The sequence below is a fragment of the Electrophorus electricus genome, chromosome 11, assembly GCF_041902795.1.
Source record: "Electrophorus electricus isolate QZ-2024a chromosome 11, ASM4190279v1, whole genome shotgun sequence".
Lineage (NCBI taxonomy): Eukaryota > Metazoa > Chordata > Actinopteri > Gymnotiformes > Gymnotidae > Electrophorus > Electrophorus electricus.
In genome coordinates, this window is record NC_137507.1 from 11,061,277 (window position 1) to 11,081,358 (window position 20,082).

At 40.5% G+C, this 20,082-nt stretch overlaps 1 protein-coding gene across 3 annotated transcripts; it reads right to left on the reverse strand.

Moving 5' to 3' along the window:
• Positions 1 to 231: 231 nt before the first annotated feature.
• mkln1 (muskelin 1, intracellular mediator containing kelch motifs) lies at positions 232 to 20,012 on the reverse strand. Of its 3 annotated transcripts, XM_027020251.3 has the most exons (18): positions 19,583 to 20,012; positions 18,395 to 18,464; positions 15,765 to 15,907; positions 15,453 to 15,541; positions 14,589 to 14,698; positions 13,675 to 13,867; positions 12,893 to 12,970; positions 12,530 to 12,595; positions 11,726 to 11,838; positions 9,623 to 9,835; positions 9,108 to 9,329; positions 8,511 to 8,640; positions 5,685 to 5,832; positions 4,311 to 4,425; positions 3,741 to 3,880; positions 3,033 to 3,135; positions 2,647 to 2,701; positions 232 to 2,505 (listed from the first exon to the last, which is right to left on the reverse strand). In XM_027020251.3, exons 1-18 carry the CDS (start codon positions 19,660 to 19,662, stop codon positions 2,384 to 2,386), a joined length of 2,190 nt encoding a protein of 729 aa, XP_026876052.2. In that variant the 5' UTR covers positions 19,663 to 20,012; the 3' UTR covers positions 232 to 2,383. The 3 variants fall into 3 exon arrangements, with proteins under 3 accessions (XP_026876052.2, XP_081579390.1, XP_026876053.2); XM_081723264.1 differs by lacking the exon at positions 18,395 to 18,464 and having other exon boundaries at positions 19,583 to 19,694; XM_027020252.3 differs by lacking the exons at positions 18,395 to 18,464; positions 19,583 to 20,012 and adding an exon at positions 17,888 to 18,294.
• Between the last annotated feature and the right edge of the window lie 70 nt (positions 20,013 to 20,082).

The following is a 20,082-nucleotide window of genomic DNA, read 5'->3' on the forward strand; positions in this document are numbered from 1 at the left end:
CATTGGGTTTTACTTAGAAAACCTGAACAAAATACAATCTTTATTCATTATGTACATTAAATACAATGCTGTTTTGTAATAATATGTTCTACACATTCTTGTCAGCCACAGTGTAGTGTTCACATAGCCCAGTAGCCTCAGTCAGAAAATGGGTGGCTTGGTTGGGGGGTGGGGGTTGCTCTCCAGGAGACAAAAGGAAACAGGGGGGAGGCTCTCTTTTATTTTCAGGTACAGAGAATCAACACCAAAAGAAGCGGTTTGGCATCACATCATATAAAGGTGCGAAGGTGCACCCACTGTAGTTTTCCCTCTTGTAGTTTTCTTTCAGAGCCTACATGCTTAACTTTCTTCCTGGCTTAATAATTTTGTACATTTCTAAAGCAGCACTCACAATCCTAACTCAAATCAAGCAACCAGGAATAGAACCTTAATTTATAAAACAAACAAAAACAACCCTCTCCCTCCTCTACAATTTTAAGTATTAAGTGATAGTATTCAGGAGAGTGTTGTACTATACTGAGGTCCCTAAAGCCGTGTATTAGGTACTGATGGAATGAAGCAAGAACAGCCAGGTAAAAGAGCTTAAGGTAAGATGCCCCATGTTAGACTGTTCAGATGTCAAAGTTGTATGTTTTGCATGAATAGGACGACCAATTCTTCTTGTGTATAAATACAGGTAGATACATCTTTGCATTGGTCAAACTTTAATTAGATGTGCGTCATTACGCTAATACAGTATGCCTGTATAAATATAAATGCCAAAGGTAGAATATGTTGGTGTGAGAACCCAGATGTGTTCACTTTAAACTGAAGGACTGATTACTAACACTATTTACCAATCATCTTAATACAATGTCCCAACCTATTAGGCCTGCAGTGGAAAAATGCTCTAGAACCAGGGCATTAGGAATACTTCAATAGATCTTACACCCACACACACACCCATACACCCACACCCCCACCCCCACAAACTAATATGGAAGACTACCTCTAAGAATAATTCTGGCATGTCCAGTAATGCCACCAAAAGATTCTCAAAGCATAACTGGATCAGTGCATGCACATGGCCATCAACCAGGCCAATGGCAATCACCATGTACCTCCATTCTCCATGACGTAATGGACAAGTGCAAACCTCATCCACACACAAACAGACTCATGAAGGAGCAACACAAACCTTTGGTGGTCACCAGCAAGGCATGTTGGGAGATGCCACCAGCCAGCAGCACACTGTAGTTCTGAATTTGTACTGGGAAAACAAGCAGTGCAGGGGTCTGCTGATTTGAACCCTTTCTGAACTGCTGTTACTCTGTGAGACTGCTTTGGTAAGAAACTACTTCTATTAATGACTCCCTGACAGAGGATATACACATCAAACACTGCTACAGCCCAAAGTGGAAATGAAAGAACTGCATTAGTCATTTAGCACCTCTGTTTTCACCACATCATCCAAACCCATCGCACACAACAACCGGGCCTCATATTTTTGTGAAACTCCTGACTGAATATGTACACTGTGGCATGGTGTAGTGGTGGAACTTGGCTCTCTAACTGCTCTGCACCAGCCGCATGGTGTCGTTATCAGGAGACAGACAGCCTGACTGCAGCAGGTTCACTCATGTTCATACTCAGATTAGAATTTGGATTTATCTAAACAAACAGAAAACAGGCAAAACAGAAAACAGAGTGTGCAAAAAGAAATACATTCATAAACTTGCCATTTTGAAGGCTTCGAAATTCAGAGTGCAAACCTGCCATGGAAACGAACTCTGTAACAGCAGTCTCAGCAAAATGTCAGCAGGTGCAACCAAATGCTCCACTCTGCAGTCTGCACGAAGCAGGCCTGCTGCTGCACCAGCTGGGACGGGAGCCGCAGGTTGCAACAGAGAGCTAATGAGCCATTCTGAATTTACCCTTCCTATACAGGACACTAAATAAGCCTTCAAAAACTGACACAAAAGTCAAATAAACCGAGACAGAGCCGAAATAGACTCAAATGAAATAACAGAGGAAAAGTCAAGTACGCTTGGCTAGGCAGATGTGTGAATTTCATCTAGCACTTATAGTCTGACAGATGATGTGGCTGGGGGCCAGGGCTTGGATGAGAAGAAAGAAAATGTGCTTGAGAATAAAGGAAATATGCTTCAATGCCTTCATGATTTGGGTTAATACATCTTCCACATAAATTATACACATTTGTATTATTTTTGTTCAGTCTTTCTTGGTTAAGCAAGCATCAGTGGTACTTCAGAAGCACTTCCTCCAATGTAAGGAGAGCACACATTCACTGGGTGTGGCAATGCCAAACTGGAAGATGTAGAAAAATAACTTCTCTGCAGTGAGAGGAGTCTGCGAGGCATAGAGAGGTGTAGATTGGGCATGGCTACAGGGTAATGAGGTCAACGAGGTTACCCTTGGGTGGGGTCATGTTGTCAGGGAAAAAGTTGACCAATGTGTCAAAGAGCAATGTACGCTGGGCATATGTCTGATCCACATCTGAAAAGCCTAAAAAAAAATTAAAAAATCAGAAGGAACAGAACAACCTGAGTTAACCATGAGTTAAACCTGAGTTAAACAAAAGGCAGCATGTACTACTGGTCATCGGCCTGTAGCTTTGACCGCAACGACTGATAGAGCAAGCCTTACCTAGAGGGATGAAGTCAGAGCTAGACTTGAACAGAGCAGAGGGCAGGAGCTGAAACTGGTGAACACACATTCAACGTCACAAATCAGTGGCAAGCATCCAGCGTTTTACCCGCCCAATCAGGACACTCAGAGGAGAGGATTCCTTTCAAGTTACCTTAGTCATATTGTTTAGCAAGTAATAAACTGGTAATACAGTGCAAAATTACCACAAAATTACCACTGAGCAAAACACACACTAGAGAAATAAACTGCAGAGCCTAATACTACTAGTGGAAAAGTTAACCAAAATACTTTTTACAGAATATTATGCATTTGTCCCACATGTAATTTTTAAAAGCACAAATTGCAGAAAGGAAATGATATTAATGTTGTGTCAGATTCTTCACCTCTTTAGTCTCATCAGGGTCAGAGTGGTCCACAGTTAAAGAGAGGTCATTCTGCAGGTATTTTAGAGCATTCAAGGGCTCCGTCTGAGCCTTCTCCTCAAACCTGCACTCACACCAAAGCACCGCAATAGCATTTCCAACAGGGTTAAAATTAATAGTCAAATTAGTGAGAGAAAAAAGTGATAATGCAGGAAATCCAAAGTAATGAAGTAGAGAACTCTAAACAATAACTCTAATACTACTATATTAAACAAAAATAGGGCATATATGCAAACTAACTCAGCATTACAGCCTTTCCTTCAAATCACTGAGCATGTATTGTAGTTCAAGTGTCACATATTTGACATTCTCAACAACACTAACTGAAGGAAGCCACTAGAGGTTGCTAAATGAGCAGAAATGATACTGAGTCATGGAAAAACCTGCTCTAATAGAATCACCTCTTTCAGCATCAGCAGCGTCATCGTTTGGCTATTACATACATTTACAAAAGAACTACAAATTACTCACTATCAAACCTAAAATTGACAGCACTCATAGCTACATATGTAAGTATATATAGTTTATAGACCAAAACACACACACACACAAACATAAATAGTATATTTATATCTGTTATATATTTATAATATGAAATATGAAGTTTGGGACCTGCTGAAGTGTATACAGCATAAAATTATTTCAAAAGTAGTTGTTTTTGTGAATCACCTGTATTTGCGAATAAGGTATTTGCAGTGTCTGAGCAGGTACTCTTTAGAGGGCCGGCACAGTTTCAGGGACCAGAAGTCATCCAGTCGCATCTTCGGAGAGCTCGACTTGCCAGGGTTACCCCCGAACAGGTAATGCACCTGGCACAAATGGATCCACAAATATGCTTGGCTAAATGAATGCAGTTACAGCAGTTTGTGCACAACATACACTCACAGGCTTGATATGATTTTCAAATCTGAGTTTAAAATGTATTTAATTTTCAACAGTTTATTTTAAAAACCTATTACTTGCATGTCCTTGTGCAAAGATAAAACAATTGAGTACAACCGAGCTAGAAACAATAAAAACCCAAACTCACATAAAACTGCACATAACATATAATGAGAAGTTAAGGGAGTAACAACAATAGTTTTTAATTTGAATACATTGTTTCAAACATTCTCTTTCTTTCCTCATTTTCTTTTATATATGCAGGTTACAAGTGGCAACAGTACAAAGCACTAGTTAAAAGGTGAAGATCTCACAGTTCCTTTAGGTATTTTCAAAGTCACAGATGCTGGGTATTACCTTGTGCAACTCATCATAGACTAGCTGGTGGGCGAATCGTGGACAAGGCTCCTCCTCCTGCAGTGCCTTACTGGGGTTCTCCTTCACGGCCTGGTCATTCTTATACACACAAGACCTACAGGAATTCACATACAACACAAGCACACACACAACTATATTTCTCTGGACCTGTGCCAAGTCTAATACTAATACTTGGAAGCAGATCTAATGAACTTGAAAATCTGTTTTACTGCATCAAGTTTCAAGTTTAGTTTATTTGTCACATACATAGTCATACACAGTATAACTCATAGTGAAATGGTTGAGAGATTTTGCCAAAGTGCTGCTGCTTTCCCAACAAGACAGACTCACACATGATGCATTTGCGAATATAGAAAAGCCTGATCCATCAGGCAAGGATCTCACTGGAGATAGGACCAGCTAATTTGGCACTGTGGAGCCACTTTTTTGTTTTGTATGCCACGCCACGATCATCAAGAAACAACAACAACAACAACAACCACCACCACCACCAGCGGAGGATGAGATCTGAAGCACAGTGGCAATCTCTGAATCCCATAGATATTGCATCAGTGTAACCCAAAAGCAATGACAGAAAAAAGAAAAAAATTCTTGGTTTTTAATCCTATAGTTAAAACCACATGTCAACTAGCACATAGTGCAGACACACTTTCTCTTTACTGTATAGTTTAGGGATAGAAGCAGAAGGTTTTAGAACATAGAGGCTATAGCCACATAAAACATGACTGAAGCCAGAGTAGCATAACCAGAGGAAAAACAAATATTTTTCTTTCAGAATTATACAGGAAGACTTAAATTAGCAAACAGAGAGAACAAAGGGGTTTTCCCCCCCAGGCTCACACACATATAAACACTCTCAAAGGCTCACATGTAGGCGTAGGCACAGACACACGCACACACAAACAGACTGTCCTATTTTATGGGCAAACAGATTGTGAAGGACGGGCCTTCAGACATTACTAAAAGGGTGTATGCTCTGTGTGTGATAGTGTGGATGTTACATTATAGGTTACAAAGTGTTTGATAATCATATGCTGATTTCTGGGTTCAAAAGAATCATTTTAAGATTTATTTTGGTGTTGATCTATTTCATTATAAAGATTCAAGAGAAATATTTATATGTAGGTTCAACTGGCAGACAGCATTTTGGCTTAAGTGCAAAAGGGCTAAGAATGCTTGCATGTACATGAGCATTAGTGCTCTTTAACTCATTCTCATCAGCCATTGCTCTGACTATAGGTCTGGTCTGAAAAACTAACCCTGACAAGAGAGAGCGAGAGAGAGAGAGAGAGAGAGAAAAATGGACAGTAATGCTCCAGTGTTGGCTGCTGGAGAAAGAAAGCACCCACCCACCAGTTGTTGCGGGCAATGTCGTAGATCCAGAAGGAGTTGCGCACATTCTCTTCTCGCTTGTCCTTGTCTTTGCTGAGGCCTGAGAGAACGTGGATCTCATTGAGCTCTGGGTCGATGGTGGCACGCTGGGTGAACCCAGTCATTGGTACTAAAACATACAGAAGAGGGAGTGTTTTTTGGGGTTTTTTGCTTGCTTGTTTATTTACAAGTGCAACAGAGTTTCCGGGACGCCCAGGCCCAGACAGGCGGGTTAGTGTGCACACCACTGCCTGACTGACAGTGTTAAAAGCAGCTTACCACCAGGGAGACACACATGAACGGAACAGCTTGTCTGTTTGGAATCCTATTTCCAAATGTCCTCGCTATGCTAGGCAGCAGAAGGGATTGTTTACACTGTAACCGAGGGAGGAGTCATCACTTTTGTTAAGTTAAGCAATCATCACAGGAAGTGCATCACAGCATCAAAGAAACTAGACCAAACTGCTGCAGTTCCACCTGTATGACATTAAATATATGCTGTCTGGGGTCAGAGCATCACAAAAAAGCATCCTTTTGACAGAATTTAAATATATAACAGAAATTATTTTGTACGCTTCACACTACTTTGCATATATTAAATCCACAGCCAATTAAAACTGACAGCCAAGTGATTTTAAAAATAAACAGAACAGACTGAGCAAGACAAACACACACACATCACCTGGTTTCTCAACAAAGTTGGCCTAGGAACCTGTTGTTTCTAAGCTATGGTGGCTTAAGTTTACACAAGCAAACAATACCTTCATGTGACCATACAGAAGCTTTGTCAATAATAATTAATTAAATAAACAAACAAACAAACAAAAACTAAACCTAAAAGAGAATTCCATACACCATAGTGTGATACAGCGCCAGTCTTCCAGGCTACTAGAAAAGATCACGTACGGAGAAACTGATGGGGTCCTGGTACTGGGCCGCAAAAGAGCCAGGAGAAATAATAAATTCTTTTTATATCACTCAGAAATGATGCATGGTAAACATTTGAGACTGATTGTGTGCACAATGTTAGGACTTGCTGCTTGAGCGCTGCCAAAATACATTCTGTTCTCTTCTCTACGTGCTGTTGTTCTCTTTTTGTCACCCCTTTCTCTTTTACTCTCTCACTCGCTCACTCACTCTCAAACACAAACAAAACTATCACAGAAAAAACAGGCCATTTTATACTTTTTGCATCGTTTCCTATTGAGATTTTACTGTTTATGAGGACAGGAAATGTGTCACTAGCCTGTGTAATTTCTTTCTTTAACTCTTGTTCTACCCATCCATAGAGATAACTATCTTTTTCACATCCACAACGTTATCCTCATCAGTGGCATAACATTAACGGTGATGTTGCACACTAAATAAAGACAAAACGCAGATAAACTGCTATACATAAAAAGAGATGCTCACTAGCTGACCCATTAAAATCAGCTGACAAGCTTTTAAAAGTCTGTTCTGTTTATGAATGCTTAGTTTTGCCTCTTTTTTTGGTAAGATAATAAACATGTGAATCTGTGGTGTCAAGACTGAGCAATCAAATTATTGTGCATGTCACATTTGCGAATGACCACAGTCGTGGGTATACAGGGATTTCTAAGAATTCGGTCAGTCCTCTAGAAAAAGGCTCAGCTTTTCTCAGAAGGCAATATTTATCTACTATATTTAAGCAAAGTGAAGACTAACACCCTGACTGGGGCCAGGATCATGTTCCCAAACTCTGGGGCAGTCTTGTTTATCATATCTCCAGGACATGAGTTTTATTAGGATATGGGACTTTACCTAATTGCAACTGGTGTACATGCAAGTGGAGTGCTTAAGTTTAGGCCACAGTCAGTACTGAAGGCTCCAATTCAATGAGAAAGCTCAGCTGGGGTGCCCCCTATCGGCCAAAGGTAGGGTACACAGGCACATGAACATTGTCACTGGACCCGAGAGTAGGAGGTCAATTTTACCTCATAAGAAACTTGCCAACATCACTCAGGGCATCCTGTGATAATCCGTCAATTTCTAATTGCTCACTTGTTTGTTTTAAATAACAAGATTTTTGAGCAGAGGACAAATGAGACTCGAACACTTACAGAAAAGAATATCCTGTATTAATTATTGTATTAGTTCTTAATATTCATAATACCTGGCAATGAGCAAAACACAGACCATATGTTTGTTATATGACACTTCTTATAATTTCATATTAGACTTTACCATGAATAAGGCAGACATTTTCTCTGACAAGACTCATGACGGACACATTGGGTAAGGAACAGCTAGCTCTTCGTTTACAAAGGAAACAGTGTCCAAATACCACGCAGTCTGATCTCTGAGCAATGAAAGATTAGCATTCTGAGGCAAAAGAGAGCAGGGTGGTGCAGATGTTGTAGAGTAAGGGGTGAGAGCACAGTCTTACTACGCCTCTGTGTTACGGTACATGGGGTGAAATCATCGCTGCCTGGCTCCTGTCTATTTCTGAGAATGAGGTCACGCTCATGCCTAAGATTCTTTTGTTCCCTTTTCAAGCAGGGCTTTCTGATAACTCTGTCCTCCAAAGGGCATCCTTACATCACTTTAAGGTGACATAATGTCTTTGTCCTTAAGGTTTGATGACAACTACTTACGTCATATACTAATCCGTTCCAAGTTTTCAGCTTTTGTGGGTTTTTACAAGATGTTCTAACACTCTGTCCTCATCTAACATATAAAAAGGCAACCAAAATGATGCAAATCCAAAGTGCATTAACCATGTATGGTATAATTTCTAGAAAGAGCAAAGCAGCACTCATGCCAGAGGCTAGTGAATCACATTCATACCCATGCCCGAGTCTTTCTTGGTGCCATCTGAGATGATCTCTACATGGTCCCCATCCACGTCATAACTGAAGAAATCGTTCAAGTATGTTTTGGACCTCTGGCCTCCAAACACGTACAGACAGCGATTCCTCTGAGAGAACGAGAGAGACACACAAACAACCTATAATCACCATCAAGATCATCATCCATTAACATTCTACCCCACGCATGCTCTCATAGCTGAAGAATCTAAGCAATACTGAGATCCACTTTAACAAAAAATGCACAAAGCCATTCAACTGCTGGTTTCAAATGATACATTCTCCCAATGCAATGAAGTAAGAATGAATTTCTACATATGCAGCCAGTCCTGGAAAAACAGGTCTGATCTCATTTTCCTCAGTGAGTTTCTCTTATTTCTTCAAACTATAACCACCTCAGGATCTCCAAATAAAGAGGACCTAAGCTGTGATTTTTAAAGGATATCACAGAGGATTTCTTACACTGAACATCACTTAAAAAAGTAGCATAAATCATCATCTGCATTTCACAGAACAAACTATGAATGACTAGACTCTGGGAGTGGCGTGGACAGGGGAGGGGTACCCTAGGACTGACCGTGTGGAACAGCATGCAGTGGCCGATTCGGGACTGGACATCCTCGGGACCAGCGTTACAGGAGTCGTCCCGAAGCAGACTCCAGGTGCTCGTCTGGCAGTGGTAGGCATACAGGCCACTGAACTGTGGCTCTGATGTCCGCCCGTCATCCACACTGCCATTACATGTCAGGATGCGCCCGCCAAATGTGTAGATCATGTGCTTCTCTGAGTCCATGCACATCTGTGTGTGTGTGTGTGAGTGAGTGAGTGAGTCTGTTTAAACCATTACACACAGTTTAGGACAATGCAAATTAAATATTTAGAGATATACACTTTACAAATCCCCATTTTCATCTTGATTGCTGTTTCACAGAAGTCATGACCTTCTGGTAAGAATCGTCTAGCAATACTGCTCAAAAGGCCCATAATATCCACATTCAACTGAATTGAAATGATAGACAGTGTTGATTTTTTATCTTCAGCTTGTGAAAGGGAGAGTGTAGCAGAAAGACAAACAATGATTTGCCTGCACACCTGGTGGTCGAACACAAGCTTGGGGCCGCTGTCAGCAGACGTGTCCTCACTGAGCAGAGTCCATGTGTTGGCGTCGATGTCATACCGGTAGAAGTCACTCTTCAGCGACTTGCTGTTTCTGACAGAGGAGTCCAGGTAGCGGCCTAGCGTGTAGATCTGCCTCCTCTGAGAGTCGATACACATCTTATGGCAGGAGCGAGCGCTGGGACCATTCTGAGAGGAAGGAAGCGGAGTAACTTTTTTACTTAAAACATCCATCAAGGGCAGCCAAAATACAGATATTTAATATCACTAGATTTGCTCCAGCTTGAAAACCTGCCAGTTTTGTATCAATGCAGTATTGTTTGGAATAGTGCCTTGCTTGAAAATAAGCAAGAGACTTGAATTAGCATGACGAGACATGACAACTCTCTCACTGGATCATGTGCTCCTGTGTTTTGTCTTGTACTCAGCTGTGTTAAAACTAGTGTTAAAGCTGCTTCAAGTGACTTTACAGCATAATTAAAAATAGTCAGGGTAGACAGAAAAACATCTCTTCATACATCGTACCTGCTATATGAAAAACAGGAGACAGAAATCAGTAAGCACATTTTGCAGTTTCAGCTTAAATGGTATAAAGTAATTATTTTTGGTCTCAGAATTACTGGCCTACTGATATAAAGTTCTAACCATGCATACACCATTTAATGGACTTATGGTAACAAAAGGCTCATAATATGAAGAAAGGGACATCAATTAAAGCTATCAAAAACAGACAATAGAATACATACACAGAGCTAGTTTATTATACCCTAACACTACTTACTGGCCTCCCTTTTCTATTAATTTGATGTTAAGTAGAAGTTTACTGACTGATGGTAACTTGCCATGTTCTCTGCACATTTATTCCATGTTTGAAAATTGCTAGGCAGTTTGGGATTAAATACATATTGTGATCAGTTTGACCTGCAATATTCATCCATTCTTTGTTCGGGCTGCTTCATCAGCTCGGATCTGTTTTATGTGCCAACAATAGTCTGCTAGCATTGCTGACTTCGGGGTCTGCCAGTCACCACACCACCTCATCTAAATATTCACCTCTCTCATTTTGACCGTTTTATGTAAGCTACAGCTCTTTTTCCATTGACATGTACAGACAAATACAACTAAAGGGAACTTCAATGTGATGGCATCCTGTATAAACAGAAGACATTGGCAGGGGTGTTGTTACACAGGCTAATGTAAATGAGTCACATTAAACCTCTTCCCGTCAAAGTGGATGTGGAGTCCCCATCCTTTCTCTCAGCATTGGTCACCTCTCTTCTCACTATTCACACTGGATATTATGTGAAGGCACATACACACATGCATATGTATACAGTTCACACAGTATACATATGTGCCTGCACAAACACCATTTACAAGTACATGTACAGTATAAATGTATATTGAAATTATCTGGCCAACACCTTCCCTTTTACTCACACCTGCTTACTCATGAAAGAGGCCTGTGAAGACTGACCGACCAAACAGAGTGTAAAAGGCTCTGGTATGGTCAATCACCTGACTTCAACATATACTACAGGTGCCAGCACTAGGAGTGCTAACAAACTAATTTACAACCTGTTGGATACAGTTTTGCAGCTGTACCTTATAAATTGATCAATGAGCAAATATATTCATTTCTGAAGCCTGTGGAACATGCAAACAATACTACCCTACCGTACTGACTGGATTCCACAGCTGTGTTGTAATAGTTTGTCCAATCCCTGACACTAGCCTAGCATGCAGCTGATAGTATCGCACTGCTTTGGCCAGTACAGGATTAGCTGAGGGTGGGGAAGGCTGTTATCAAGTGCCACTGTGTCCTGAGGGCTGGCTTCACTTTAGCCTGGGGAATGTTTTATGCAGCAGGCCCAAGGCTTAGATGCCAAGACCTGAGATGATTCATGAGTTGCGTCCCTGTGGAAGTTCCCATTCTTCTATTTTTGCTAGGCCAGCACTGAAATTGTTTCAGTCAGTTGCTGCTGACTCACTACTTAAATACTCTGTTCACTGTTTTTTTTTTTTAATCAAGGCACAATGAAAATTCCCAATCCATTATTCTTCCTTGCATTGGCGTACCTCTTTTTCCGTGTCTCTGGAGATACAAGCCCACTGGTTCTCCTGCACGCTGTAGGCCCAGAAGTCTGCCAGATCCTGCGTGCCGTCCCATCCACCAAACAGATACACGGTTTCTGGGAGAACAAGAGAGGGCGATCAGGACAGACTTGGGCAGAAAAACACTTAAGAGCCTCCAGGTGCTACGAGAGACTCTGCACAACTTGAGCCCACGGTCGTGGTTTATTCTCTTGTTATGGAAAGAGTTGTTGAATGTTGTTACGTTACTGTATGCACCTCATCTATGACACCACCGTAGTAGCATATAGTGTAACAGTGCCATTAAGAACAGCACTATTACAGTAGATGTGAACACCCACTGCAGAATAAAACACATGCACTTCTGTAAGGTGTGCTGTAGAACTTCTTTAAGCTCTGTTTACTCTAACAAGCTCATTATGGTGAAATAGTTGGTGGTTCAGGACAGCAGCAGAAGTTGAGAGGCCCAGGTCACCATGGTAGCATTGCTATGGTGATAAGAAGAGAAGGCCCAAAGCAATTGAGTTCAGCCATAGCAGGGTAACTCAAGGCCACTCTGGCTAGATAGGTTACGCAAGGTCCCTGGACCTGATTACTGCTCTCATCAGTTAAATCGCAGAGCTTGCTGTCTCTGGTTCGTCACACAACACAAATGGAAAAAGACACAGATTCACATTACCCCAACACCCCTGTACACAATGCCGGAAAGCATTGCATTTCAGGTACACTCACTGGAGCTGAACAGCATGCCACTGTGGCCCACAGCTTATGTGTGACAAGAGCACATACCTGTCTGCACATCTATCACCATCTGATGGCCACCCCTCATTCCAGGCCTGCTGTCGTCTCCGTCTCCTGACCAAGAAAAGAGGTGGAAAATGAAGCTCAAGTCAGTGAGGTTAATTGGAAAATATAAAAAGAAAAGAAAAAAAATAGAATAATTGTGAGATAAACTTGAAGATGTATGAGAAATAAAAACAGTGCAGGAAGAGGTGAGGTGGAAGGACAGAGAACGAGAGAATATCAAAACAGCCTTTTATCTTTCAGGCATGCGAGACATTTAATACTTCTGCTGTGCGTACCCCACAGCCGGGGGTGGGGTTGGGGGCGGCCGTTAGCGTGAGCGCTGCCCGCCGGCCCTGGGGGCACTACCTTTGGTGCATTTGGGGATGATCTGACTCCAGCGCGGCTTGTACTCCTGCTGGCTGATGTACTGATTAAATAGGCCATCTGCAAAACAGGCAGAGGGAACACAGACAGAAAGACAGAGAAGTCAAGTGCATGGAGAAAAAAGGAACAAGAGTCATCGTGGTTTTTACCATGAACTATAAATACTTCCCAACCCTGATACAGTCATTATGGCAAAAAGGTCCACTATCAATTTTTCCAATTTTTAAAATAATTTCCTTCTAACTAATGAATCGGATACATGTGCATCCTGCCTTTTACATTATCAATTACTAGAAGCGCATTAGTTGCAAGTCTTGGCCAAGTTGTCACTGCAAAATAAATAAGTCAGAATATTAAAACCCTGGAGGCAAAGCAGCTTGGCTCAGCAAGCGCACACTCCTGTACTAAGCACACGCTGAAACTTTGACAAATTGATAGCATTTTCCTTCAAGCTCTGAATCCCTCTCACTTGCTACAAGCGAAGCAGCAGCTCAGCCAGCCATGAGGTTTATTAAAAACTAGACTTGACAAAATCACAGTTATGCGGTCATATTTGCTATACCATAGACAACATGTGCTCATGCAGGCAGAGGCACTGCCAGGGTTTTTGGGCCCCATAAAAATATATCACATTGGACCCTACCATTTAACAATCTAATGATATTTAGGACCCCTGTCAGTAATAGGCCCTTTCCTCCTCCATGCGGCAGCCATGCATGCAGCGACCGGTTCAGAGCGAGGCAGTATTAAGCAAGCCAGCCAACCTCTCACAGCCTTGTCAATGAGCTCCTCGCAGGCGTCAAAGTCACCACGGAGGACCAGGCGCTCGTGGAGGTGAGTAAGCATGGGGTGCTCTAGCGCAATGCGTGTCTTCTTCTGCAACGACTCGAAGGCCTCTGTGTAGTTGTGCTGCCGAAAGTGCTTCAGACACAGGCGGATGGCCTCCTGCTCTCGGTACTGCTCAGGGGACAGAGAAAAGCATAGCATCACTTAAACCTCCAAATACACTGTGAGACAAATGCTAGTCACCGACTACCCTACATGCGTTCCACACAGTGGACTAAAGCACAATCAATGAGGACTCACTTTGACAAAAACTTAATCTTTTTCTAGAAAAAAACTTACCAAGGGAGAAAACAGATCAAGTGAGCAAATCCAAATTATAGGACTACCTAATAGTTTAATGAAACAATTTGTGCAAATACTTAATTTAGCTGACAACTGACAAGTGTGCATCTCAAACTTGCTTCTCACCATTTATCTTAATTGGACAGATAACAGAAAGTGATGGGAGCAATGAAATACTTGTAGGGTCTACATAGATCCAAACAATAAGTAACTATCCAGTTCTAAGTTATGTACAACAAGAAAGCAAATAAGAGAGATTTTTCAAAATAGGTGACTACGTTTTACATTCAAATGTTCAGAGAAGTAAACACCACATATCACATAAGTAAACACATATCACATAATCCTCATGAACAAAACATTCAAAAATTAAAAGAATGCTATAAATGTCTCACAGAGATACTAATTCACTTGAGGGGGTAACTTTACCCAGTCAGATTAGTGCTACAATAGCAACGTTAGAAGGACAGAAAGCCTGGGATTATGCCATTTAAAATACGTTTCATGTTTCTCACTGAACTGTTAGTGTCTATTAAAGATAAGAACTCACCTTGCTGTACCAGTTAAGGCAGGGCTGGACAACATCTGGGTCTTCTATCCCATGCAGTTCAATGTACCAGATACTGAAGTTAAAACTGGGCCCCCATGACATCAGAGGCACTGAACCCCACAACACAATAAATAAGAACACGGGCAAGGAATCACCAGCTGCTGCTGCAGGACAGCCAGACTTTTTCATTAACTGGTTAATTAAGAGGGATGTCATGCTAATAATTTAATTAATACTAAGACAGGTATTCTATGAGAATTATTTTTCATCAGTTGCAAGAGATTATTTTGGGGTTTAAAAAAACAAAAACAAAACACAACACATTTGTATTACTTCCAGAGTTATTATCTGGGATACACCTTTTTGATTCCAGGATGGCAATTTTGCAGTTTTGGCAAGTTGGCAGCCATAAACATTACATTCACGGCCTGTCTACGGTATCTTGTACAAGATGTAAATAAAAGGAATGTTCACAACTGACATTTCTTAAGAGGCAAGGCATCTGCTCTGAGCAACCACAGGGAGGCAACACCCTTCAACAGACATGGACGGCAGTCCATTAGTGGAGCCATTACAGAAAGCCATGCCACCAGTGAGTCAGCGCAAGCTTTTTTTTTTTACACAAGTGAAACACTGAAATGCTTTATATACAAAAAGGAAGTACATTCAGTCTTTTAAAGTATTCAGTGTTCAGCTGATCCAGTTAGATTTAAGTCACTTGTGTTTCCATTAAATTAATCCCTTCTTAGTTTCCTTTTTCTTTATTTGTACTATCTGCAGTGGCTGGGGCAGAGACGGGTCCTGGCCCTCACTGCATCACAAGGTTGAGCTCATTCTTCTGTGATGGTGTGAGGGATCTCTCACCTATTTTAATGTATCTGCAGGGGAACATCTGCTCATCTATCTTGTGCTTAAGCGTGAATGTCTCCTTGTTGAAGTCATTCTTAAGGCCACTTTTGAAACAATGACACAGAGAGCCATGTTAAAAGTAGACATATTTACAGAAAACACAAGGGGAATATGATGAATATGAAAGGCTGTAGAGACCAGTACAACCTGAGCAATGTCTCTGTCTATAATTTCTACTCATTCATGATTGAATAAAAGATGCCCAATGTCAATGCTACAGCAGAACCAAAATTGATGCTGCTCACTAGATTAATTCTCTCCACTCACCTGGACAAGAGTTCTGTCATGTTTTCCTCACTCATGCCTCCAAACACCTTGAACTTCTTGAGATTGCACACATGTGTTTTCTCATATTTTCCATAGGTGATGCTCAGTACAATAGCTGGTCTCTCAAGTTTTAAAATCAAGTACTGTAGGTGGCAAAAAATAATTACCATTAGCAATCAAATACTTGCTCATGAAGGTATATTGCTGTGTGAAATTTCATCTGAGTAGCACTAAACAGTTAGCCTCTCTCCCACTTTAAAGTCTATACAAAAATGTCAAAAACTGCCATCTAAAAATTAGATTGTGCCAACATCATAAATAAATAACTTTTCCCATCAGTGTCTTGGAACAGTTAAGAATGGATCCCTGATGGAGTGGATGATGTATTTCAGAATTATTTTACCACTTAGGTTGCGCTAGAAGACAGAAACATTAGTCAATATGCCATTTCGCTGGTTTTACGGAGAATTAATCCATATTCATAACACATGCATACTTTCGGAAGTAACATATTATATATTATTTAATCTGACCAATTTTGACAAAAACATACCTGCACCTATGGTATATACAAAGCTTTTTGGTTATTATCTTTTCCAAAAGTATCAATATATTGTATACCTAATTTATTGGCCAGTTTAAATAATTATCGGGAAGCCAGCAAGTTTTTACGCCTGCATTCTTTCTCTCCCTCACTATTGCAGATGTCAAACAAGTATAACATAACTAGAAGCCTCTGCACAACCCTACAACCCATATAAAGTGTAAGCAAATCCAGAGACTTAAAAACGGATTTACTTACACCCCCCACCCCCCAGAAATTACTTAATTTACCTTATTTATTTGAAAGATATAATCTTGATTATATTTCATCACTGCATCAGCATGGACACACAATTTGTCTCCATTTTAAAAAATCTAACTCTTAAATTGTATTAATGCACTTGCTATATTCTGCTATAAATAGCTTTATTTACATGATGTGTTACTGAGTGTCCTCAAGAGACATTTGCTTGTTATGTACAGAATATGAAGGGAAACATGTAAAAGAAAAGCAATGTGCTTTAGGATTGAAGACCCATATCACAGCCACTCATTCCTTCATGTCAAGCAGGCTTTTACTAATCAAGAAGGGACACAAACATCCCTGATGGGAATTCAGTTGTAACACTCATGCCATCTCTTTGAAATTGCTCCTAGGTTTATAATGCCAAATAGATACTGTTGGCTGGTAGTATATTTTAACCAAGGTGTTCAAAACCAACAGAATCAATTCTGCATTTTATTACCACACAGCCCCAGTCTTAATGAATAGGTGTAGTGTTGAATTAACAACTACAATGCAAGTGTTAATTTAACACTGGGGTTTCTGCTTGGCATAAATATTAATCATTTAAGTACAATATTAAATATTTAATTAAGGTGAGAATTGCTGAATATGGGTTTAGTTGATGACAGGTTTCACTGAATATCTCAGAGATTCCAAGACATTTAAAGCAGGCATATCAGAATGCATGTGACACAAAAACCCCAGCCATACTGATGAGGTATTTAGTCAAGATGTGGTAAGATGGACAACATTTATCCTGCATTTACCATGCTTTAGAAAATGCATTACAGCATATAGGGGAAGGAAGCTTAGTGTAAGAACAGATGTTAAACTAGATCATCATATCCAATTTTTTTTTTGCAAAGCCAATACTTTAGAGGAAAAGGATGAAGTCAAAGCTGCATTATTTAATTATAGCTTCTTTAAAGAGCATAAAGAAAGCCAGGAATACTTTAAAAAATGAATTAGCTATTAAAAGTTGAAGTCAGAATATTTGACATGTATTTCATTGTTACTCTGGTGGGAAAGTTTCTTCTCCAAATCAAAAAGGCATTTGTGTTATGAGTACAGAGAAGTCTTTTAGTTAACTAGAACAGATAGCTTACATCCAAAGGCCCCATCATAGCAGCTTTTCTTCCTTTCTGAACAACGCTAGAGAACGCCATGAAATGCGCCAGGCACAGAAAGCTCACATTTAACATGCTGGTGCACTTCATCTTGTGAAGCATTTGCTAATGCTACTCCTATTCTAAAAGTAACACTTGAGACACAAACGCCTGTCTACATGACTGACCCGATAAGCCTGTGGAGGATAAGGAAAGGGTGGTACAAGAATACCACAATATCAGAGGCTTGCTGTAAAAGTAGGGTTTAAAAGATGAACATACATATGAACATACCACTTCCTCTTATTATATTTATACTTCTAACTAGAGATGAGCCAGAGCGGGTCATTCACATAGGAAATACACACTGTGGAGATTTATAACAAAAGGATTCATAATCTGTCCAATAACTGCATAAGCAAGCAATCTGGAATCCCGAGGATCGGTATTTAAACGGAGGTACAATTCCAATACACGGATTTAGCTCAGTACAAAATGTATAAGTAATCTGTATTTAATTAATGAAACTGTTTAGACTAGTTATCCTTCTACAGTATTCTAGATCATTTTGGACTCTAACCTACTGTACTAGGATGTATTCTATGAGTAAATGACAAAGCACTTTTCTACGTCGCTCTGGATAAGAGCGTCTGCTAAATGCCGTAAAAGTAATGCAGTGCCACATAGCTATATACCTGTGGAGGATAATTGCTTTCAGACGACCACCTGGAAGACTGGTCATTGGGCTTGTCCACCAAAATGTTCCTGAAACGCACGTTTAAGAAAATACAAGAAAAACTGTATATGGTGACACTGTTTTGGATACAAGGGCAGAGACAGAATGCAAAGTAAAATGCAAGGTAAACCACAATAAACTCGTTTATTTACGCCATCGCGTCCAGCTAGCTACGTCACTATTGGACATGTCCAAAAGCGTGCAATTCTACAAGCTAGCATAAGACAATGGCTGCATAAATTTGTATACTAACGTGTGCTTTAATAGTCGACTGGTCACAGAAATAGCGAGTCAAACGCAGGTCACTGGCTGCTTCTTATGGTGTCATGTTACCTCACTGGCTAGCTAGCTTCACTAGCAAGTAAGCTAGCTAGCTATATAGCAGTTAGCTAACATTAGCCATTCGGGACTAAAAATGACGTCAGTTGTAATACTGGAACAAGCTAATAATATGACGAGCGATATAGAACCTATAGAACCAAGGATGCATTTAGACCTGTTTATCTCCACGACTAGGACTTGTTACAGGAAATGGTCACGGAAATGCATTATTACAGTAAGTTAGTTAGCTAGCTCGCTATCTCCAAGCTGCCAAGATAATCTAAGATAACCTAGCTAGCTAGCTGTCAGTTTGATCATCACCTATCGCGCAGAACGGGTTTTGGGGTGGTTGCAAATATGCCGTTGCGAATTACACAGTGAATGGTTACCTTAGTTGCCAATAATATCGGTCTTAGCTAAACATTTCTGAACACTTATAAAGCTAGCTAGCTTCAGAAATATCCACCTAGCAAATAACGTTAGCGGCTAGCTAACGCTAATGCTGCAAACTTCTCAAAGGCTCTAGCTAGCTAGCTAGCTAGCTAACTCTCTAGCTATCTTTATTCTTTATTCCTAGATAGGAATACAATAAACAGATGCCTGGCCGACTGCAACAGCCCTGCTATACTGCACCTTCGCCAACCAGCCATATATTTTTAGAAGCTAGTCAGCGAGCTGGTAAGATAACCTGGGTGCCTAGGAGGAGGAGGAGGACTTGGCCCGATTTTCTAAGTTAGGCCACGACTTCATAGTTAAAATGATTTGATACCTACATTCAGTATGTGCAAACAACAGAGACACAATCACATTCTGTGGCGTTACTCACTCTGGTAAATATGTTGAAGAGTAAGAACTCCATTTATAAACACTATAGGAAAGGACTCTGCTCTCAGGAGCCACCGCCATCTTGTTGAACAAATAACAAGTAGCGAGTCTACAAGTACATTGTGGGAGTGACAACTTCTTAAAGTGACAATCCAAAATAAAACCAGAGATGCTGCATTTCTTGAACCAAAATATCTAGATTACCATATAGTCAAACAACAACATTAACAACATCAGATATGCACGATATAAAATGGGCTAATGAATGCAGAATTATATATGCACAATTTATTGGTTAATTGGTTGATTATTCCTAATGTTGAATCTATGCTATCCTAATGTTTCAAGTTTCAAGTTTGGTTTATTTGTAACATACATAGTCATACACAGTATAACTCGCAGTGAAATGGTTTGAGAGTGCTCTGTCCAAACTGAGGAAAAAACAGGGGTGTATAGGGAAATCTCTCTCTCTCTCTCTCTCTCTCTCTCTCTCTCTCTCTC

What these genes read in the sequence shown, in the direction of transcription:
- mkln1 (XM_027020251.3), bottom strand. Translation starts at nt 19,662, where the DNA reads ATGGCGGTGGCTCCTGAGAGCAGAGTCCTTTCCTATAGTGTTTATAAA. An exon ending in GCCTTAACTGGTACAGCAAG is followed by an intron (nt 13,868 to 14,588) that starts GTGAGTTCTTAT and finishes TCCCCTGAGCAG; the next exon opens with TACCGAGAGCAGGAGGCCAT. An exon ending in GGTGATAGATGTGCAGACAG is followed by an intron (nt 11,839 to 12,529) that starts GTATGTGCTCTT and finishes TTGTTCTCCCAG; the next exon opens with AAACCGTGTATCTGTTTGGT.